Raw genomic sequence first — 25,408 nt, 5'->3', positions numbered from 1 at the left:
AATTTCCCAATTTTTTTAAAAAAAAAATTTGCCTTTGATTTCCCTGGTAAATTTTCCCGCGTAGGATCTTAAGGACTGAAATCGAAAAAATCTTAACATACATAAATGGTAATAAAAATGAAACCACTGTTTAGTGTACAGTTTTATTTTTTTTTGATTGAAATTATTATTACAACAATAAAAAAATATTATTTTTATAGTTCTAATCAGTAGTGATGAATTTATGAATCTTCCTCGGAAACCCTTCCATTAAGTTATTTTTATTAAGCTTTCTGTCACTCCGCTTAAAATCTACCACACTTTTGGACACCTATTTTATGCTCTTCAATTCTCTTTTAACAAGAGCCCAATATCTCTCCACTGGCCTTAGCTCCAGGCAGTTTAGAGGATTTGCCTCTCTTGGTACAAATACCATATTATTGTTCTTGTACTACTCAAGACCTTGCTTACAATAGTGACAGGATGCCAAATCCGGTCAAAAATAAGTGGACACATTAAGAAGTTTTATGAATAGAAACAATCTCTTTTGTAAAAATTCCTTGATGTAAATTTCGGTATTTAAAGAGCCCTTTGTAACAAATGTTTGTCTTTTTTGGCCACAACTGCATATTGCTTGCCATGCCAAGAACTTTTTGGGAAAATTTTCTGCTTTTGGGTCATAAACATAAAAATATTGACCAGAAATAAAAAAAAAATTGTTGTCTTTGGCCTCTAATTTTTTTAGCAGAGTTCCAGTCATGAACTTTTTGAGCCTTGTATGTTTTTAAACCTCCATTGGCTTTAACTTTTCGTACCAAATAGTCTGAGTACTGAGCTAACCGGACTGCTTTGCTACCGGATATGTTAGGAGCTTTCTATCATGTGAGCCATTCCTTCTGCCTGAAGCAGGTTTTATATCAACGGACAAGTTCTCCCGATACTGTTTAATAACATTGGAATGAGTTTGACGGCAGACATTTGATTGTTTTGTAGGACCAAGATGGGTTTTGTTGAAAATATTTAATAATTTTAGCACTTTTTTCTCGTCACTCATTTTAATCAGATTAACAACAAATGAACATAATTGACATTAAACATAATAACTGACATACTTCTCAAAGGTAACATTATAAAAAAATGAAATAATACTTGGGTTCAATGTTTTAAGGAAAAACGTGTGTTAAGGATTTTTCGATCTCACTCCTTAGTTTTTTAGAATGACAAAACTGAAAATGGTTTATTTAAAAACGCAATTTTCGGTTAAACCGGGTTTTTGAATTAGACGGGTTTTTCGACACTCCAATTGTAACTTTAAGATGAAAACATATAAAGAATTTCCCGCATAGGATCCTAATCGAAATCTTATTTTTCCTCCATACAAATATGGCCAACTTAATATAAAAGCTTTAATAAAACTTGATTTAAATCAGAATGAAATTTTGTGTTTATTTTCCTTAACCCTCTAACCCGCAAACTTTAAAAAGCTAAAAAAAGTGGTCGAATAATTTTCGATAAACTCAGAACAGCCATCAGAAACTAATTTGCAAATTAAGTTTAGGAACCAGGTGCAAAAAAGTGAAGAGTGCCTCAAGGCATTGTTGCAGTTTTAGGTGTAAAAAACAATAATTATGATAGGATTTTATTGAAAAACTAATGTAAAAGAACTAATAAAAACTTTTCGAATACATCGGGCGACTAAAAGTTAGTAAAACTTTGATTTAAAGAAAAAAAATTCACACACAAAATTTCATGTGCTAAAATTATGACATCACTCACAAAACAGCAGACAGAATAAAAACTAAAAGTCAGAATGCATTTCGACATTCGAGGGAAATGTTAACAAATCTATAACTAAAGTTACAGTTAAATTGAAAAAAAAAATTATAATTACCTTGAGGAACTCTTGCGGGTTAGAGGGTTAATGTTAGGTGTACTTAAACTTTATTAGTTCAATGTACAATATGTGGAAGATTTCTGAACAAAAGAATGCACATTAGTCTCCCAAAGAACAAAATTTTGTAAATCTCCTTTGGAATTTAATTTCGAAAAAATTGTGATCCAATTATCGTAGGGTGTTAAAATTTGGCCATCATTTTAGGCACTTTTAAATGTAGAGCATAAATAGTAAATTTGGAACACTCTAATATTCTGTACTTACTGATAGATTGTGTATTCAATATTCACTTCCTATTTATTTGTTAGTTTTCATTGTTAAAGGCAACGAAAAATGTATACAACCAAAAACTTTTGGTTTTGTACATTCATGCCTTATAATGTGGCAGAAAAACCTCAAAAGTCATCATGCTACAATAAGCAATGGAATAGAAAGAAGATGCTCTGTATAAAGCACGCATTGAAAGAGACTAAAATACGAACTAAACACAACCAGAAGACAAGATGACTTTTAACTTGGAGTAGGAAGTGTTTTTTGGTTGCTTGTTTCTACATATTTGATTTATTTGGCATCCATTCTTGTGCCTCGAACTTGATAATAAATAATAAATTATTGACACTGTCATTCTGCAAACACACCAAACCCACCTACTTACATTTCAAGATTGTTACTGTGTGGAGTTCGACCGAATATTTGGTTTCGGTATTCGAACAGAATTTGATAAGAGACAGTATGACATTGGTTTTAATATACTAAACGTTGTTAAATTAAAATCAGATAAATGGAATTATTAAATGTTTTAAGAAGTTAAAACAAAATAGATCGGAATAATCACTAAGGAAAGGAAACCACTCCGAACAAACTATTTGATAGGCCTGATAAGATGGAATTTATAAAAAGTTCATCAACGGTAACGGAGGACACCTGAAAAATGTGCTGAAGAAATATGCTCTATTTTTGTTCTTCAGATTTTGATAATGCATTAAAATAGTTTCGGTTAAGCTTCTGTTTTGTTTCGGCCTTCAAATATCAGTTTCGGTGGGGCTCTATTTGTTTGTTATTTTATGTGAATGGATAAGTGTGGATGAGTGAGTGAATGAATGAGTAAGTAAATGTATACTTTTGGTTTATTTATTGTCTGCAACATTTATAATCTAATACACGCGCGTTCCTTCATCTATTTTGAATTAGAAATTAACCACTCACGGTTTTGTGATTGAAAAACAGTATTGGTTTCACATTTAAAAAAAATCTACAGCATCGTCATCAGTAGCATTGATATTTCTCCTTCTCTGTTCAAAATTTCATAGTCAAACTTAAGCAATATTCATATATACACACACATACACTCATTCTCCTGCATATTTGATTGAAAACTTCTTTACACTCAAAATAAAATATCAGAAGAAATTTAATTTTTTTCACAACACAATTATTCTTAAGATTTCCATTAAAATTTTACACTAAAAAAAATAAGCGAAAAATTATTATCAAGTATTACAAAATGTATTATTGTTGATATGATTTCCCTAAGTGTACGAAAGTATTTATACAATATTCATTCACAAACAAAACAAAGCAAATTTTCAATACGAAATTTTCATTTATCGCTTCTTTGATGCGTAAATGTTCTGAAGTACTTACACGCGTCATACAATCAAACACAATTTAATACAAAAACAATACACCACCATTAACTACAACCCTACCCCATCCATTTGCAAGATTCTCATTCTCTTCCATCCCATGAAATCATGCTCCCTTTCCTTTTTGGGAATCTATAAACATTTGATTTTAGTTGAAATGTATATCAAACATTTGTCATTGATAAGTGTTTGTAGGAGTGTGTATGCAGCTTCTCACAATACTACTGTGTGTGAGAATTTCGCATTCGATAGTTAAGTGTCAAAATATTTACAATATTTGTCATATGACGAATGATAATGTCAATATAACAACGCGATTTTACATTTATTCATACATAAACAAATGTATGTGTATTAGACTGCTCCAAATAAACGAATTTTACCATACAGTACACTCGAATTTTATATTGATTTTATTTAACCGATTTTTTTTAAAAATTAAACACAAGTTTTTTTTTTTGGAGGAGAACCGTTCTTGGCCTTGGATTAATACCAACTGACTTTATTCAATTTATTTTGTTAAAATGAAACTTATATAATTATGCTTATTTAACATTTTTCTTTTAATATTGCTTATTGATTAATTTAACATTTTTCTTTTAATATTGCTTATTGATTAGTTTTAATTTATTTCAATTGTAATTTTAATTCTAGGAATTGCGACCGAAAAATAATTTATTTTAACGGACCGGAAATGAATTTGTGCTAAAGTTTTACTTATTTATAATGCTACTTATAAATTCGTCTATTGGGTCCGTATTCTTATATGTAACTTCTCCCCCCTTTAGATTAGAATTCTCCTGAATTCTGTTATTCAACTTTATCTTAATATGTTTATGTTTGGTTATGATTATAATAAGTAAAGTAAGTATTACAATTATGATTAAAATGTTACAGCTATATGTGATTCTCTTGTGGAAATTTAATTCTTTGATATTTCTTACATTTACTTTATGTTCTTCTTTAATTTGTTCAAATGTTATCTTATTAGTAAAATTCCTTATACTATCAATATTATTAAATATTTGTTTTTGTTCTATAGTTTCTACAACGTTTGAAAGGAGATAATCCTTTATTTTTACTGAACAATTATTATAATTAATTAAATAGTTTCCATTTAAGATAATTTTTTCAGAATTACAAGTTTGATTTATATTTATATTAATTGAATTTTTAATTATAATTGTATCTATATCTAATTCAATTATTTCAAATTCGTTATGTTTTATTAGTTGACAATTATTTTTGATTATACAATGTGTGCTTATTTTTAAATCTTTTAGATGTTTGTGTTCTTCAAATTTATAAATTTTATTATCAAATTCAAAAATCTTTTCAATATTATAATCTATTTCATTACTTTCATTATTTGGTATGGGTACAATTGATCTTAATTTTACTATTTCAAAGGTTTTAGGTATTTTTATGCCAAAAACTAAGTGAGAATCACTTAAAAACGTTGTTCCAATTTGTATATATTTTAATTTATTATAGTCTATTTTATATTTCTCTATTTCGTTAAAAGTTAAAATACTAGGATGTATCATACCATATTTTGCGGAAATAACATTATCCTGCAAATGTTCTATCTTATTTTTTATAAGTTGTATATTTGATAATTGTTCTAAATATATGTGCTTATTATTTTCTATATCTAGAATTTTATCAATAGAATTTATTTTTGTCTCTATTATTTTTCTATCATTTTCGACAATTATTTTAAAATGGTTTATAGTTTCATTAAAATAGTTATTAATTACAATTTGTTGATCATTATTGTTAATTATTTCATTAATATTAAATAGATGTTTTTGAATATTCTGTCTGTCTTCGTCGTCCATAGTGCCAAATAACCATTTTGACATACTACCTATGCCGTTAATTAGTCCTCTACATTGTCTGATTTGTTTTGGTTTTAAAGTAGTTAATTTATTTCTGGCATCTAATAATTCAAGTTGAAGTATTTCCTTATTTTTTGTCCTCATTAAAATAACGTTTTCCGTCATTTGGTCCAGAATATGTTCTATTTCTTTTAGGTTTATTATATGTAGTATTATGTCGGATTCCTTGACAATCTCCTGATTTTTTATAAAAATGTCTATAAATCCTGATTGTTCCGTAAGTCGTTTAGTTGTTATTATTCCCTTACTCGATGGTGTCAGCATGATCATCATTAGTATTATCATCATCCAAATCTGAAAATTTTAAGGGTCTTTTAATATTACACAGGTGTATTTTCTCCAATCTAGCTTTTTTATATTTTGGTTGTTCCTTATGTCTAACTGCCTTGTAGTTTTTTATAAATCCTTCTTTTCTTGCTTCTCTATAGTCCTCTCTAGATTTATTCAGTTTTTCTATTACCTTTCTTTTATTTTCCTCCAAATTTTGTTTAACCGTGCTGTTTTCTATTTTCCCTAAATGTACATCCTTAGGTGTGCATTTAATGCTTGAATGGTAACGTTCATTATAATTTCTTATTGCCTTCTGAATCAATTGTCTTATTGGAACATTCTTTTCCATTTTATATAATATCCTGAATTTTTCTGCTATTGTATTGTGAAAACGTTCTATGTCCGCATTACCTGTATGACTGTTGGGTTTAGTCAAATGTAATTCAATATTTTCATTCTGTAAAAATTCCTTTATTCGTACTGCTTTGAATTCATTGTCCGCTACTATTTTCTTTGGTTTTCCTATTTTTGAAAAGTGGTCTTCTAATTGCTCGATAATAGTCAAATGGTTTTTATCATTTAATGGGTAAGCCGCTCCGAATTTAGAAAAACTATCTATTACTGTTAAAAAATTATTTCTTTTTATTACATAGGTGTCCAGGTGAACAATCTCATTTTGTTCCGATGGTGTTTCTGTTAATAAAAATTTAGGTCTGATCGGATTCCTGTCATATTTTACCTCTTGACATATCTCACATTGGTTAATTACCAATTGAATTAATTCCATCAGTTTTGGATAGTAAATTTTGTTCCTAAGTTGGTTATAAGTTTCGATTATACCTGAATGCATACTCTCCTTAACGTGGTACAATGATATTTGCTTAACTGTTTCCACTTCTGTATCTATATCCTGTGCCCTTTTAGTACATTTAATAAACTTTATCTGACTGTCGTTTGAATACATCTCTATTAGCTTTTCCTGTACTATATTATACTTCCTTTCGTGTAGTTCTGAATAAATTCCAATTTGGCCTTTAGAGATATATCTCCTAAAAATTTCTCCCATATGCTCAAAATCGTTTTCAGCAATAAAAATAATTCGTTTACCATTTATCTCCTTGAACTCTTCTACTTTATTATTTGTCAAAATTATCTGAGTTTTATATTTATTAACTATCTCGTCCTTAATGAAAAAATAATCTCCTAATTCTTCATCGGCTGAATGTACAGTTGCCATGGATACATCGTCTTCTATGTGATTAATAGGGAAAGAAATTTCGCTATTACTGTTCTCACCCCCCTCGTTTTCCAAAATAGTGTCCTCACTTTTCTCAATTCTGCTTAGAAAGTCTGCCACCTTATTTTCCTTTCCTTTTAAGTATTCGATCTCAAATTGGTATTCACCTAATTTTAACAACCATCTCTGGTGTCTGGGAGACATATCCTTCCCCCTGTACTTGGAATGTAAATATTTAATTGGTTGGTGATCGGTAAGGATTTTAAATTTTCTATCGTAAAGGTAAGGTCTGAAATAATTGACACTCCACATTATGGCCAGAAACTCTTTATCCGTTGCAGAATAGTTTCTTTCATGGTTATTCAGAGTTCTTGAGGCGTAACATACTGGATGTCCTTCTTGTGACAATACGGCACCGATCGCATAATTGGATGTGTCTGTTGTCAATGTAAACTGTTTTTCAAAGTCAGGGAAACGTAATATCGGATGTATACTAATTAGGTTCTTTAATTTCTCAAAGGCTTCAATATAAGTAGGATCTTTCGTATTTATTCTCACCCCTTTCTTCAAATACTTAGTAATTGGTTGTGCTACTTTGGCATAATCTTTTATAAACTTTCTGTAATATCCTGTAATTCCCAAAAAACTTTTGATCTGCCTTTCCGTTCTAGGTAATTCTAATTTTTCTATTACCTTAATTTTATCCGGATTAGGTTTCATTCCATGTTTCGTTAAAACATGTCCTAAGAATTCCGTCTCTCTCCTTAAGAAATTACATTTATCTATTTGAATTTTTAAATTTTTTTCTTCCAGCACATCAAAGATCTCGCGTATTGCATTTAAGTGTTCCTGTAGCGAAGTGCTAAATATTAGGATATCATCCAAATACACGACACAAGTTTTGTTAATATAATCCCTTAAGATTTCATTCATTAGCCGTTGGAATGTGGCTGGCGCATTTTTCAAGCCAAATGGCATCCTAATAAATTCATATAATCCATGTGGTGTTACAAACGCAGTTTTCTCTCTGTCCTCTTTCTTTACTAAAATCTGATGATAACCTTTTGCTAAATCTAACGTGATAAAATATTGAGCTCTACCTAACTTATCTAATATTGACTCAATATTTGGTAATGGAAACTTATCGTCTATTGTAACCTCATTTAACTTCCTATAATCTATTACTATGCGGTATTTTTTCTCACCAGAATTGTCCATTTTCTTAGGTACAACTATAAGTGGACTTGAATACCTAGAGTGGCTTTTCTGAATAATACCCTGTTCTTCCATTTCCTTAATTTGTTTTCTAACCTCCATTTCATGTTGTGGTGGATATCTATACATTTTCGAATTAATTTGCTGTTGTGTTGTCGTCCTTATTTCGTGCTGAATTTCTGTTGTGTTAGTTAATAAATCACCCTCTTTAAAAAATAATTTCCTATATTGTCTTAACAACTTTATAACTTCCCTATGCTCCTCCTCGTTTAAATGACCTAATGCAAGTCTTTCAAATTTTGGATCACTAATTTCAAGTGTGCATATGTGACTAAAATCGTAAGGCTTATTCAAAAATTTGCATGTTCTCCTATTAAGCGTTATTTCTCCTTTTTCTATATTTATCTGAGCATTCAGCGAATTTAATGTATCAATACCTATAATGAAATCATAAAGTCTTCCCCTTAATGATGTGACTTTCCAACGTATTCTTGCATTGTCTGGTAAGTTAAATTCGTCTGGTCCTTTTGTATGTACTTCATAATCTATTGTATCCTTATTCGTTATTGTACTAAATGTTATTGGTCTTTTTAATTTAATTTTCATAAAGTCATCTATTCCACTGTCAATTAAACTTAAACTTGCTCCTGTATCTATTAATGCTACGTATCTTTTATTTTCAATATTCAATTCTATTTTAGGCAAACATTCCGAGGCTGCCTCATAAAAAACATGTTATTATCTTCTTCTTCATAACTTCCTCTTGGTCCCTCTGGGCTTTGCCTATCAACAATTAAGCGATCTTGGCTAACTGTGTGATTAGGGTGTCCTGCCACTCGAGAGTTACCATAGTTAATATCTAATCCTTCCCGGCTTTGCCTATCGAGGTTTAAGCGATCTTGGCCAAACCTACGATTAGGGTGTCCTGCTACTTGAGGATTACAAACATTCACTTCTATATTATCTATTTCCATGGGTTCTATTCGGTTCTGTCTATTCGGGTTCCAACGAACTTGGATAGAATAAGGCCTGGGATATCCCGCTTGTCGGAATTGTCCCACGGTATTATTGTTTCCCAGTTCATTTTGGATCCTGTATCGTCCCGAAATGTTATTATTCCCATTATCGTTATTATTATTCATATTACCATTAGTATTCCTATTATTATCATTATTCATATTATTATTGTATCTATAATTGGTGTTGAATTGGTTTCTATTATTATTATTATTCCTATACCTGTTTACCTGTGAACGATTTAAAGTCCCTCGAAACTTTCTAAATTCTGGCCTAATGCAACTGTCCTCGTACCTTTTTTCGTCATTGTATCTATTATGGTCCCTAAATCCCGTTCATCGTATATCTTATCTAATAATATTCCCTGTGTCATTTCCTTTGCTATGTTCGTTAATAAACTATCCACATTAGCCAAGTCTATGCAATGATCGTCCTGATAATAAATACTTAATTCATCACTCTTATACTTAAGATTCTGTAATTCTACAGCTAGCTCACTTACATTATTTACTCTTAGTTCATTTATCCTTCTGTAGATTTGGTGTGGCTCCACGTCTGGTCTATACCTTAGCTTCAGTGTTTTCTTTATAATAATCCAATTATCAGGTTGATGTACGTTGATTACGACGTTCTTTGCTTCTCCTTGGATATTGCGGTAGTAGATAGCCTTTATAGCTTCCTTCTTTAGGCCTTCTTCTCCTATCGTTGATAACAAGTACTCCACACTGCTCAAAAATGAATTTATGGTGATGTCCCCAACACCCGTAAATATTGGTAAGTATGACACATTCTTTAAAATGCGATCCAACTGATTATGTTGTTGTGGCAATTGTTGTGGCTGCTGTTGTTGTTGTTGTAGTTCTAGGTATGCACTACGCAGCTGTTCTAATTGCTGCTCCCGTCTTGCAAGTTGTTCTAGCACTGACGTGTCTATTGCTTGAGTTGGTTCCATCCTTCTTTGGTCGAACGCAGAGTTCCTTAAAAACTTGTGTTTATGTATGATTTTGCTGGTTAAAGTTTCTTACTATTATTAGTGGTGTCAACTGGCTTGAGTGTTCACTGCACTATTTGTTTCTTCTAGTGGTGTCGACTTGCCTTAATGTTCACTGCACTGTTTATTTTAGTGGTGTTTAATAAAGATTTATTATTCACTGCACTTTTTATTTTAGTGGTGTCTAATTTTTTTATTATTCACTGCACTTTTTATTTTTATTACTTTATAATCCTGGAGGGTCCCGTGGGATTCGCAGGATTTAAATTTTATTTTTTTTTTATTATATTTTCGTTTAGGTACGTATCACTGGATCCTGTTCACTAACACTTGGATCCTACCGACTGCGCCAATTTTATATTGATTTTATTTAACCGATTTTTTTTAAAAATTAAACACAAGTTTTTTTTTTTTGGAGGAGAACCGTTCTTGGCCTTGGATTAATACCAACTGACTTTATTCAATTTATTTTGTTAAAATGAAACTTATATAATTATGCTTATTTAACATTTTTCTTTTAATATTGCTTATTGATTAATTTAACATTTTTCTTTTAATATTGCTTATTGATTAGTTTTAATTTATTTCAATTGTAATTTTAATTCTAGGAATTGCGACCGAAAAATAATTTATTTTAACGGACCGGAAATGAAATGAATTTATGCTAAAGTTTTACTTATTTATAATGCTACTTATAAATTCGTCTATTGGGTCCGTATTCTTATATGTAACTCTCGCGATAATATGAACACCCCAAAATATACACTTTTTACTTCTATTGTCTACTCTAAAATATGAATATAGTGTGCAAAAGCTTTAAAATTTAAATTTTTGTTTTTTAACGTATTTTATCTATCTACACAGAGTTGAAATCTAAATCAACAGGGTAGCGGCTAAATTCTAATTCAACTGCATAATAATTTGGGGATTTCCCTAGCTGTAGATGGGAATTAGATGCCATTCGCAAATATGAACAATCTTGCAAAAGTGAACAGGCCTGGTTTTAATTAGTTCATATTATCGCGAGTGTACTGTATTCTGAAAACTGTAACGATGATCCGATATCTTTACCGCTGTCAATTTTTTTTTCCATTTCAAGATTTCAGAAAAAACTTAATTCTTGACAATAGGCCAATATTGTCAGCATTAATAAAAAAGAGTAAAAAAATATACCTGTCATATCCCATAGCAATTCGAACCAGTTTGGGTTTATTTTCCATCCGATTCTATTAAAAATCTGAGTATATATTTACACTTGGCTGTGTAACCGCGGTCTATACCGAAAATAATGTTGGACAATTTCTACGCCAAGTCCCTAAAATGATTAAAGTTTTAATATTTTTTGCTAATCTTCTTGTTTCAAACAAACTTCTTAGTCTGCCAGTATTTTTACCCAGTTATGATGAATAGCTTCATGTTTATATTTCCCCAAACAATCTTGAAGCACTCTAATGTACCTTTCTCTCACACTCCATCATCATTGGGCCACAACAAAGTCACAGAGAAAAAGTTTAAATATCTTCTATTGGCTTAATTCAAACAATACAAACTCAAAACTACTATTGACAGTTATCAATTTTAAAATTTTCGTATTCTAGGAAAAAAAAAATTGACAAATATTTGGAATTTTATACATTAAAATTGCTGTGGAAAAAGGTATTGAAGAACAAATACCTGCGGTGTTAGATTATACACGTATAGAAAAAACATGGTTCGGCATGGTTACGACAACTACGTTGTGTTCTTTGTAACAATATAATGTTGTTGTACATAAATAATTTTTATTTTGATTTAATTTCAACAATATTTTAGTTACTGTAACCATTTGTATGTTCATCGCAATGTAATTATTTTTCAAACAACTAAATAATGATAAATAGTCAACCATATTATATTATGCACAACCATTTAAAGATACAAATAACCATTAAATATGATATTTTATGATACTAATACGGATTATAAGATGTTTGGATTACAATTGCAAATTTTAATATAACACAACCATGTTTTTTCTCTGTTGTTTTCTCAAAGTTGTATAAGATTTGTTTGGCGTTTAATATGATTTGTAAAATTATTCAAAATAATCATTAATTTCCAATATGAATTCTACATTGTTTTCTAGCAACAATCTTATGGATTTTGAAAGCAAATAACTATCACCGTTATTATTCAGCACATCAAATCGATATTCCAGGCAACCTTTTTCTGAAGCCTCAAGAATACTAATTTGTAGCTAGACACCTAAAACACTACAATAGGCCCATTCATTCGGTCCATTTTCGAAATTCCCCACACAAAATTTTTTACCAATTTTGAACTTTTTATGTCCTGAAATTTTGTATATAGGCACCTCTCGCGATGTGTAGATCCACTAAGAAGGGATTTTTGGAAATTCTAATTTTAAGAGGAAGAACTGGGTAAAATCGGTATCTCTACATCTCCGGAACTAATAAAGCTAGCACCAAAAATCCACCTTTATCTGAATTTATGCAGCAAATAAGTTAACAGATGTGTAGTACTTTTTGATGGTTCTACTTTTAAGGGGATAAAACGAGCGAAAACCCAGTTTTGGTACTTTTATATCTTATATATCAGAAATTAAATTTAAATGGAATTGTTGTCCTTCTAAAGAAATATCATATGGATTTTAGCACTTTTTTGAAATTTGAATGTGATCCATCTTTTTGGTACTTTTTTTTACAAAAACATTTTTAATAGGGACAAAAAATGTACCAAAACGGGTAAAATACGCATAGTGCGGCACTTTTTCAAACGCAATGATTCCTGGTCAAATTTTACTTGCTAATTCGAAAATTGATTTATTGAAATTGTCGAATTCGAAATCCGACATATTAATTTCAGTTTTCGGTTTCAACTCGGACAAGTATATTTCCACTTTAGTAAAAACTGAGAGGTAAATAATGAAAATACGACGAAATAGTTTTTTTTTATTAAAAATCATTATCAATACGAGATTTGACATGTTGGAAGGTTTTGTTTTTGCAGATACAGGAAAAAATTTCCAATTGCATGGGCGTAGCCACCCGTGATTGCGGATTGGTAAAAAGCAGCTGAATTCTTCATGATCTTTTACAATTTTCCAGCTGATAGCTAAATTATTGTCCCAACAAATTTCAAGTTAAAGGAAAGTGATTTGCATGGAAGACGTTTAATGTACTTCGAAATAGTAAAACAAAATAAAATTTCCTTTTTTCCGCTAGTTCTATATAATTACAGATCTTGTGGTGTAGTCTCATTGAGGCAATTCCATATTCCGTAAGGAAAATATTGAGCGACTCATGGTTGGATCCCAAACTGATGCCACTAAAAGGGAATGTAGAATGCTAGTCGGTTTATTGAAACCGACAAGCAATGAGAAGCTAAAAGGGCAAAAATGGAATCATGGGAGCAGTTCTGTAAAGATTTAGAATGTAATACGGAAGGTAATATCAGCGATCATACAACCTTTTCTAGCCTATGGTGCTTTTGTGGTTGTACCATTTGTAGAGACTAGCCTGTCTTGAATTAAGGCTTCCATTACTTCCTTTTCTCAGGGTAGTCCCTTAGATATCTACATCAATTGCATCTCTGCTAAGACTCAAAAAGCTAAGTGAACTAAATCATGACCGTATTTGTCTCGGGCAATCTTGGAGCAGCTGTAGGATTATAGATTACTTTGATAGGACCTATAAGATCAGAAGTAGAGTATCCAAAACCGAAAACCGATCAACCGGTTGTTTCATCTTTGTAAACATCACCGGTTTTTTAACTTTTCGGTTTTTTGACAAACCGGTTTTTGTAAGACGGTTAACCGGTTTTAATGAAATATATTTTGTAAAGCTCATTTAAACATATTTATGAAAAGCTTTGATACCATTTTTAAAAATATTGATTCATTTTATACAAAATTATAGCAATTGTATAAAGATAGAATTAAAAATTTCCGAAGATTTAGTACACAATTCTTAAAACATTCCCTATTAGCGTCCACAAATAAAAATAAATTTAAGGAGACCTTTTTCATATTGAATATAAATTTAATATAAACCGCAATAATTAAAACCGGAAAAAACAAACTTTTTCGGTTAAACCGGTTATTCAAATTTTACGGTTTTTTGGACACTCTAATCAGAAGAGATGAATGGGCTGCAAAGCCTGTCCTCAGGGGTGACTCGATCTCAGCCTACACTGACGGAGATGGATATTGAAATATTCTCTGATGAACTTGGCCTCTTGGTTTCTATAAGATTATTCAACAACTGTATCGATTTCCAGGTGAACATTTACGTCATCCATACAGTCACGAGAGGAAACCAAGAACTAGATCTTAATACGTCAACCTTTGATGTCTACGCGGACAGCCTTCTATCAATCAAAGTTCTAAACTCCAACGTAATAAGATAGAAATGTCTTCTCAATTGCCTTTATTCCCTGGTCCAGTAAAGGATGACATCCGGAAAATTTGAATTTGCTGACGAATGCGTAACAAACACGTCGTCCTTGGATGAAATTGTGGCTGAAAATGACATTCATATCCTCTTGGTTGCAGTAACGAATACAATTAATAAATGTATTGTACTATCTTGGATGGACTAGACCTCTTATAGGAATAATTACTGAGTACTATATGTCAGAACGTATTAAATATTGCAGAATTTGTCTGGACGAATAAACCGATAATAATCCTCCTGTGTGACAGCACCGCTCGACAGGTATGAAGACAAAGATATCAAAGAGGTGTTACTACAGATCTAGTCAAATTTGTAAGAAGTAATGGTTGCTTCTCATAGGCACCGCATGTTTCACATTCATCCGGATTAGGTAGGGCTACTTTTATTACTTACATGCATGTAATTCACACAAATGAACAATTTTAAGGGTATCACAATGGACCTCTAATTGTACTCGCGTTAATCCATGTAACCTAACATTGGTCCACGCAGATACAAAACTATATTGATCTTTATGCAGAGTATTTTGAAAAACATTAAATCCATTTTCGATATTAAATAATATTTATTTCAACTTGCGTTTTTCAAAACATAAATAAACGTAGTTCGCGTTGAAAATTAGAATAATTATAAACAATTCAAATTTAGATGTAGTTTGAAAAATATAGCTTAGGTAAATATCTACTGTATAATTCTTTCAACAAATTCGCCGCAAATAGTACCAACCCTTTTTAAGTTAAGTTAATAATGACAGAAGTTTTTTTTTTTAAATATCATTGTCTATGTCCGCTTTTGGTCTGTTAGTTAAATCAGTGGACTGGTTGTTTGTATTACTACAACTCTTGCCACTGATGCACCCACACAGACACACACACACCCACGCTGTGGCGGCTGTTGTTGTTTGTGGTTGCTGCTGTATGTCCCTTGTCAATATTTATCTACGCTGTATTTGCTTGTTAGGCCAAATGTTTATTTACGTATCATCATCATCATCAACGTTTATTTCTCTATTTTTTTTTTTATTTCATTTTGCTTTATTTTGTTTCCCTTTTTTGTACTTTTAGCCGAAACTTGCAACACAACGTCAACAACAACAATATCCGCACAACAAAATAATGACGATGATGAAGTGAATGTTGTTGCTGCTGCTACTACTACGAGTATCTATCTAAGTTGTACGTACGTGTACACTCGTATTGGCCAAGTATGTAAACTAATTATGGTTGTAAACACAAAATAAGGATATTTGTGTTTATACTCGTATGTGTGTATCTGTGTATGCGAGTGTGTTGGTGTTTATCGATATACACAAGTATGTGTGTTGAACAATTCATGAATTAGCGAAGCGCAAAAACCAATTGTTGGCTTAAATAAATAAATAAAATCTCGTTTCATAAAATTAAACAGAAACAGGAATCAGAGTGTGTGAGTATGACAACAATGATTACAACAATTCCATTTCTGATGGTGTAGCGAATTTTTTTAAAGGAAACAGAACGAAACGATAAAATCAAAAAAAATTTTTTTGAAATGGTTAATCAACGAACGTTTTCTTGTTTTTTATTTGTTTTACATTATGAAATATAACTTTAATGATTTGTGTGTTTTTTTTTAGAAAAATAATAGAATTTTTTAGAGAATTACACTAAGTAAATGAACAAAAACCATTTCTTTTAAAATTTCAATAATTTATATTCCTGGTTGATTTTCGGAAGTGGGCCTTATATGGGAGCTATGACCAATTATGGACTGATCACCATGAAATTAGGTCGTGTGATTTATGTCTATATGAAAGTTATTTATGTTGAAGTTTTACATAGACAGCCAGCCAGACGGACGGACATCGTTTAATTGATTCAGAAAGGGATTCTGAGTATCGATATACTTTAAGGTGGGTGTTTGTGCGTTACAAACATCTGCACAAATCTAATATTTCCCATTAACTATGATGGTGTAGGCGTACGCCATTCTTATGAATGTTGTGAAAGTCGCAACTGGAGTGTCATTTCAACACCAAATACTATTAGGGGTTAATGTTATATTTTTCTTAAGTTTCATCAAAATCGGTCCAAAAATATACAATATTTCGCTATCTTTCCATGAGAAATTCCAAATATTGAAAAAAATTGACCTTTGACCTTCACGATTTAAGGGTTAACGTTTTCCGATTTTAGTAAAACTTTCAGACTATATTTAGAATTACCTGGACTATAATATTCTGAATAGCTTTTACTTAAAAATCATAACAGTAAAAAAATTCGGCTCATTCGCCAAAATATGGTCAACAAATTAGTTTCGAAAATCGCAAAATTTAAATCGCAGGTACAGAAAAACTATAAGAGGTATTGTCATACTTTATCCATATTTTTATTCCCTATTATGTTCTCAATAGACCCCAATGTGATGATCAAAAAATTCTGAAATTTGTTTAAGAAAATTTTTAAATATTTGAAATTGGAGTTTTGAAACTGACGTTATTTTTTTGGATCATACCTAAGAATAGGTTAACGGTATCCTACGAAGACAAAAACTCATATACAAGTAAATAAGGATATATTTTAAGAAAGACAGACAATTACGTACACATTTTGATTATTTGAAATTAATTTCCAAAAGTAATTATTTAATGTCAACATTTTTACAAAAACTGAAAAAATTGCTTTTTTCCCCTTGTAAATGCACTTCAAAAATTTAGCGTCGTTGCGCCACCAGTTAACGTTATCTTATCATCCAAATATTGTACACAATGTGTTTCTACAATAAATAGAACAATTCTAGTGGGGGGACGGCCTGTACCTAGAAAAATTGTTTCGTCCATACAATCTTGGAGCACTCTAGTGTACAAAGGCACATAAAAAGTCTCCCAACTCATCCAAAAAGTGTTTCCAAACATTGCATAAAATTACAAAAATCATGATTGGTTGAGCGAACGTGCTATACTGCAAAAAACATTGATGTCCACGAATTGAATTTTAAGATTCAAAGTGAAATTGCTGTCAAATCGATTACGTATACTTCGGTGGATTTCGTCAATTTCCAAGATGGTGTCGTCAACTAGCTGGAATTACCCGGATTACCGTCTCGCAATCTCCAACTGAAAGTTGGATCGGTAATAATATTGTTACGAAACATAAACCAACCACGTCTTTGTAATGGCACCCAACTTGCGGTTAAAAAACCTGATGAATAACGTAATCGAAGGAACAATACTTAATGGAAATAACAAAGGAGAAGACGTTTTGATACCACGGATCCCAATAACTCCGACCGACATTCGAGTTTAAAAAATAATTACTCTCTCCCAAATTTTATTTTAAGCGTAAAGAGCTTTATTTACAACTTTGATATCTTTGGTGACACCCACTGAAATTTTCCGGCAAACATTTTCGTAAAATATCTTAATCCTTAAACATCCTTTTTAACGTTTTTTTTTTGTTTTTCTCGAAAAAAAAGAGTCAAATTGAGTGAGAGAGGGGGTTAAGACCTTTCACGAAAATTATCCCCATAAAATTCCATAATATAACTCTGAAAATAGGAATTCTTTCAGACATTAACTTACAACAATTTTTTCAGTTAGTATAAGGCGTGTATTTTGAAGTCTCTCAGCGGGAGCTAGGTTTTGATTTTAGACTAGAGTGTCCAAAAAACCGGTTTAACCGAAAGGGTGTGTTTTAGAAAAAATCGGGTTTTTTATCTTTCGAAAAAATCGATCATCCGATTTCGGTTTTTGTCTTCAAAAAAACCGGTTAACCGGTTTATATTAAATTTTTATTCAATATGAAAAATGTGCTAATTTAAAATTTTTTAATTCTTAAGGCAATTATTTTATATATTTTACGAAATATTGTCAAATGCTAAAATTTTCTATAGAATTAATCAATATTTTTAAAAATGGTATCAAAATTTTCCAAAAATATGTTTAAATGAGCTTTTGAAAATATATTTCATTAAAATTGGTTAACCGTCTTTCAAAAACCGGTTTTTCAAAAACGAAATGTTAAAGAAAACCGAAACCGGTCGAGTTTACAAAGATGAAAAAACCGATTGACCGGTTTTCGGTTTCGGATACTCAATTTCAGACCAATACTTTCTAGAATTTTGTGTAGATTCCGATTTTGCTATACGCCTGTCACGTTTTTTCACACCCGAACAAATTGACCCACCCACCCTATTGTACATATTTTCAAATCTATATAAATCAAACATAAACCAAACAAACCTACATATATGAGTACAAATTATAATTCAAAACAACGCTTTTTTTTACTTTTTAAATATTTTTATACATTTCAAACAGCTTCTCACAAATTCAGAAATCAAACACAATTTTTTTTTTAATTTGGACAGGACAGGTCTCATCTAGCATGTCTACATTAGTTCGCTTTTCAAATTCTGACAAAAAGTGTTATTTTGTAGCAGACTGTTATGGATGCCAGGTAATTTTGATGTTTTTTGTATTTAAACATCTATGGGAAAATTATATACAAAGCCTCATGTACTCAATCTCTGGTTATCCTTTTTTGTAACGATGTACTTCCAATTAATATAATTTTTATATGAGAAATTGAGAAATCGGGGCAAAAAATATTTTTAATTGGAATTCCTTTTAAATACTTTAACCTGAAACTGGAAACTTCAAATAAATTGTACAACCTCTAGAATTTTCAGCATATGGTTTTAAGATGATGGAGAACAATTTAATAAGGGCTACCCTAATGTTTATGTCTACGAAAATCTATTTACAAACATCCAAAACTTTTTAGTTAAATAGTAGTAAACTCATCTTCCGCGTATTGTCATTTTGGGAGGTCTGTTTTAGCCAAAAGTTCAGTTTACATTTGTTTCACAAATGCACACAATAAATGAATGCCTGGCTGATGCCTGTACTGATGCTGACAAAATTAAAAAATATAAAAAAGAAAAATATACAAAAAGTAAATAAAATTATTGGGTTTTAATCATGAACACAACTCAATTGTGAGTTTCAGTTTATTTGTTGTTCAACAAATATTGACACAAGAAATGAACATTTAACAAAATCCTTCATCGAATCCAAAAGGGGGGAGAAACTCTATTCCAAACAACTCAGCCACTTTACGAACAAATGTCGGCATTATTCTTTTTAGTCTGTTGCTGTTGATGCTGCTGCTGCTGATTGTGCGCTCCTGTGTTGGTGGCTTGAGAGGAGTTTGTGCTTCTGATACTCGTATGTTGCGTTTTGTATTCGAGTATTTGCAACACACTTAATAATTCTAACAGATTTATATTCTTTGGTTTGTTATTTTTGAGTATCTTCCATTCAACAAAAAGTTTTCATTTTCAAGTTAAAGGAGAAAGAAAGTGAAGGAGAAACATAAAGTTTTTTGGAAAAGTTTCTCGATTCAAGTACAGTAGTCAGTTATAAAGGAATGAGAGAAATTTATGCTTTGTGAATATTTGAGTAGTTTTGCATACATAAATTAATAAAATATTTGTGTTTTATTATCATTTTATGTTTTATTTTTATTTTTTGCTTCAGTTTTATATAAAACAACAAGTAAACAAGTGAGGAGAAAGAAATTCATAGTAAAATATGAGTAAAAAAAAATTACATTAAATTTGAAATGGAAACTTTTTCTAGGGAATAAACACTGAGAAAAATAGCTGAATGAGTTTTTGAATTTTTATTCTTCTGAATATGATAATATTTGATATAAATGTTTTTGATGGATTTCCTGAATTTCAAAATTCGCTTTAGTTTACTTTTAATGTAGATTCAAATTACATATTTTTCAATAGTAAAAGTAAAGTGAAATTCTTAATTACTTTTGAACTGTTAGTCATATTTTACATTTGTTGTTCTCATAATAAAGCTAATGAAATCCGTTTCTCATCAATACAGGATATATCATAGAAAATCATCCTTGAACAAAGGATTTCTCAAAAGGTATGTTTCTCTCAGTGTGTATAACAACCATAAAGGCTGCAATTTATCTTCTGGTTAAAAATACTTTAAAACAAGTGTGATGCTGAGGGTGGTTCTAACGCTCATGTTCCTTTGGCTGTTTATGCCTTTTTTACTATTCTCCTTCTGATTTATGTATGATGTATTGTTTTTTGTTTTTTTATTTTGTTCAAAAATTAAAGAAAATTGCTTAGGAAAATATTTACATTTGGTTTATTACTCTTGGCATCTTTGCAAACAAATTAAAAATGATTTGTTTTTCAGTAGTCTTTGTACACAAGTCAGTCAGAGTAACTAATGAAAATAAACGAAGAATTCTTTCTATGAGTTTGAAATCCATTTTACATTGCAGAGTAGAGCTCTAATTCTACCCTACAATTATTTATTATACAAATAGATTGTATTTATTACTAATATTTTATTAAGAAATGTTCTTTGAAGTGTTATTATTGCTTTGCCCAAAGGGGTTGGTTGGTTGGTTGGTTTTTGAAGCTTTTTCTTAGGATTAGCTTGAAATAAACTTTTTCTCTGGTTAAAATTAAGTTACAGACAAAGTAAATAATAATTTGAATTGAAATGTACAGAGAGAGAGAGATCTTCAACAGAGATTAGAAAATATTACTTTATTTTAACACAATTATTACAGCTATCATTTATGGGCGGAGATAAACAATTAAATGGAATTTTATTATTCTAACTCCTCTAAAAATTTGAAATTAATTATTATATTTTGATATGAAGTTTTTAAGTTAACTTTAGTATAGTTCAATAGACTATTTTTAAAAAATGTAACCAAATATGGGCTAAAAATCTAATCGCATCATTTAATCGTAATCTTAATATTGCTATTACGATTTAAAAAATGTTAAAGAACCCAGATTCAGTTATAAGGAGTGAGATCGAAAAAAATCTTAACATACATAAATGTTAATAAAAAAGAAACCACTAAACCTGTAGTTTAGATTTTTTTATTTGATTTAAATTATTATTACAACTTACAAAAAATAGTATTTTTATAGTTCTAATCAATAGTGATGAATTTATGAACCTTTTCCGGAAACCCTTCTATTTAGGTTTTTATAGCGCTTTCTATAACTTTGTTCGAAAACGTAGTCCATCTTCGTTTAAAATCGACCACACTTTTGGATGTTCTGTGCTCTCCCGATGTTCTGTTCTCTCCCCATTAATTATATTTTTGTTTCAGATGGACAATAAATAAAACCTAACTATAAATTTAGATAAATCAGAACATGTCACTATGGACCTAACTGAACCAGTTAAAGGATCTCATGTTCCTAATACTCCAATTGAAGAAATGTATGATACCTTGGTGTTGGGTGACTCATGTCCCGAATCAACTGGGGTATCTATCCCAATGGATAAAGAAGATGCGTTACTGGATCCAACGGCAAACACGCAACCTTCTACATTCGCAGATATAATATTTGTAGGATATTTTCCAGAAACGACTGAGACACCTAACAGCTGGATTCAATCGCTAATTGAAGGCCAGAATGATGACCTAACGAAGAAAGGTATTAATTCCCCAACGAAAAAGTCTTGTTTTGGGAATTATCACATTTTCTATTAGTTACTTTCTTTTTATATCTGTGGACTTAACGCATTTTCATGGATCTCAAACACTAGGCCTAAAAGTTATGTGCTGAAAATTTGAGCCAAATCAACAATGATTTCTGGACGCGCATCGAGGTCAAAGTTCACATATATGCAAAATTTTACTATTTATATGAAATAAATAGGTGAAACTCGTTCACTCTCTGCATTGTTTTCTAGAATTATGTAGATTTATTTATATTAATGAATATTATTTAAAAAAAATTTGGAAAAAAAGATTTTGGGTCAGAATGACCCAAAAAAAAAAAAAATTTCAGTTTTTGTAAAAATTTTGCTACTAAATAAATACTTTTGCAATTTAATGCAAAATAATCGAAATCTGTACGTAATTATCGTTGTAATGAGATATAAATAACAAAATTTGGTTAAAAATTGTTAAAGTTATTACAAATTCGGCAGAAAATTAACGTGTCTCAAGCCACTTGAACAAGAAAAAAAAATTAACATATTTCGAGAAAAATTAAAATAAAAGCTAATTTTTATAGAGATACTGTATTATTTTTGGGTCATTTTGACCCAAAGCTGATACAGGGTTAATTTCCAAAATTTGTTTTTTAATGTAATATTCATTAATATAAATAAATCTACATATTTCTAGAAAACAATGCGTTTCACCTATTTATTTCATATAAATAGTAAAATTTTGCATATAAAAAAAAATTTTTAGCACTTAACTTTTAGGCCTAGTATCACAATATTCCACCCGGCACTCTTTGAAATCTAAAAAAAAATCGGCTGTCACTCTAATATACACAAGTTTCATCAATATTGGTAGACAATAACATAGATACTTAAAAGAGCACCACATGTTTATAAAATATTTATTCGTATTTAAGTGATTTTCGGAAGTGAACCTTATATGGGGACTATGGTCAAATATTTGCCAATCCACTGAAAACATAGTCTCCTTTTACATAAAACTTTTTTTTGTTATTTTATAGGTATTTATTAGGGTATTCATTCGACTAATGATCGTTCGATTAATCGAATAATTTCTTACGAATAATTATTCGAACAATTTAAAAATGGCCATTTTCGAATAACGAATAATTCGAACAATTTTATGTAGAATAATCGATTAAAATTAATTAAAATTTTTCATAATTTCATATTTAAATAAGTAATAATGACTCACAAAAATTGTATTGTTTCTGAAATTGGACAAATAACTAAAGACAAAGAGACAAAGTGTTCCGATAGCTCCTTCTATAAATATATAAATATTACTGCAAGAAGTTGCAATTCTAAAAACAAATCTTTCAAAATTTTTAACTTAGGATTTGAACCAATGAAAATAAAAGATAAGGAATAAAATATTTGTTATTTCGCGGGCGAAATATTAGAATAATCGCTATTAATAATCAAAACTGTAACTTAGATTAAAGTGGAGATGAATGTGATGGAGAATGTGATTTTGAAACGGTCGTCGAAAGTGATCTTGAGGATGATATTTATAATGATTACATTGAAGTAGATGAAGGCCATGATCTTAAAATATATGTATATATGTGATGTTATTAACCGCGTACGTAAGTGTTCCAAAATTTTTAATAAATCGAATGATAAACACAAATATTGCAAACTAATGTTTTGTTGCAAGAAAAGCATGGTGTTCGTCTTATACATGATTTTGAATATCTTTGTCTAACATGGAAATAAACTTTTTGCGTATTTGTAAATGCGTCAATCATGCACTGCCTCACTTCAAATTAGCCACGTTCACTGACAATGATATCAAACTTTGGACAGATTCCCTTTATTGTGTAATTCCCCAAGACCACTTTATTAAGCTAAGATTCGGCAACGTTGATAAAGCTTGATTTATAATACAATTTGTTATAAATAATTTAGAAATAGTGAATAATTAATTTACTAAAGAATTAGTTACTCAATTTAAAACCCGAATTAATGAACGACATAAAAAAGTTCTTAATACGTTTATATTGTATTTGAATTCAGGATTATGTCCAACTAGCTCAAATTTTTTAAAGCATAGCTCCAAAACGGAAAAAGGGGTTTGCTAGTCAATTGTTTTGTAGATTGTTCGGGAGTTAATCTGATGAGAATATTTCTGTTGAAAATTTAATGATGGACTTTGTTTTCGAATGTTTTTTAACATTATCAATACTTGAATTGTTAACTTTAACGTTATTTTTTGGTTTTCTTTAACAAACAAATATTAAAAATCCGACATCAAAACTTCATTCTTTACTTTTTTTAAAAAAATTAAATTATTCGAATAATTCGATTAATTTTAAACGTGTGATCGAGTTATTCGAACAAGTTAAAACCTCTTATTCGTTTTATTCGAACAAGAGAAAAATCGAATAATTCGAATACCCTAGTATTTATGTATCATTGACCCATAAATCATGGACCGATTATTACAATTTTCATCCAATCAACCGAAAATATAGTCTCGATATTTCTTTTTGGAACTGAAACAAATTTACTGGTTTTTGGTATAATTTAGTATTAAACAATTTCAGGGAATTCCCTAGAATGAAATTTTTTTTAATTCCTCCCGGGAAGGTAAAAGTCCGGGGAATTAGGAACGCTAGTATCAATACAAATAACATTTCAAAGTCAATTTTAGGTGGTGATTTCTGCAGCAATACAGAAACTATTCTTCTTCTTCTTTCAATTATCCAAAATATATGAATGTTTATGAAAGTACTACTCACAAAAACAAAAAAAAAAAACAACTTACCTGGAACGCCGATAAATCCAACACAGCCATAGAAACTAGAAGATTAAATGTTGCAGCCGCTAACGAAATTGTTCTCGGTGGAATGCATTCACCTGTAAAAATGACAAAACAACATCAACATCAGTTGCATCATAAATAAATCAAAGAAAATGCAAGACGTAAAAATACGGATATGAAATCATAAAGTCATAAATAAAATCGATGTGCTGCTGTACTCTCAATCTCTACAACATCCAGTTAACACGAAAAACTTTATAATTTCCGTTTTTCCAGAAATCTCACGTCAACATTTAAAAGAAGAGACTCAAAACTGTTAATGTTGAAATGAAACGTTGGATTACAGATGAAAAACTAAATCAACCGAAAAATGCACTTTGCACTTGATTAGAAAAACATAAAATACAACAGCAACAGCGGCAGGTCATAAAGCTGTGTATGAGTCATCTGTGAGACAACAACAAAACAACCAACAAACACGTAACATGTCTATTTGACTTTCGTTACAACCTGCCACA

The 25,408-nt window shown here is 30.4% G+C and overlaps 1 protein-coding gene and 1 pseudogene across 1 annotated transcript in view; both read right to left on the bottom strand.

Annotated features, from left to right (window-relative positions):
* The window catches only part of ssp3 (short spindle 3), a 174,044-nt gene that overhangs the window by 4,200 nt on the left and 144,436 nt on the right, over positions 1 to 25,408 (bottom strand). The window contains exon 9 of the mRNA XM_065499595.1: positions 24,894 to 24,985. Within this exon, the coding sequence (XP_065355667.1) occupies positions 24,894 to 24,985 (92 nt within the window). The remainder of the gene's footprint in view (positions 1 to 24,893; positions 24,986 to 25,408) is intronic.
* On the bottom strand, positions 8,027 to 10,876 carry LOC135951339 (bromodomain-containing protein DDB_G0280777-like; annotated as a pseudogene).

The sequence above is a fragment of the Calliphora vicina genome, chromosome 2 (assembly GCF_958450345.1).
Source record: "Calliphora vicina chromosome 2, idCalVici1.1, whole genome shotgun sequence".
In the NCBI taxonomy this organism is placed as follows: Eukaryota; Metazoa; Arthropoda; class Insecta; order Diptera; family Calliphoridae; genus Calliphora; species Calliphora vicina.
Note: the sequence above shows the minus strand (reverse complement) of the source record. Positions and strands in the feature narration are given on the sequence as shown.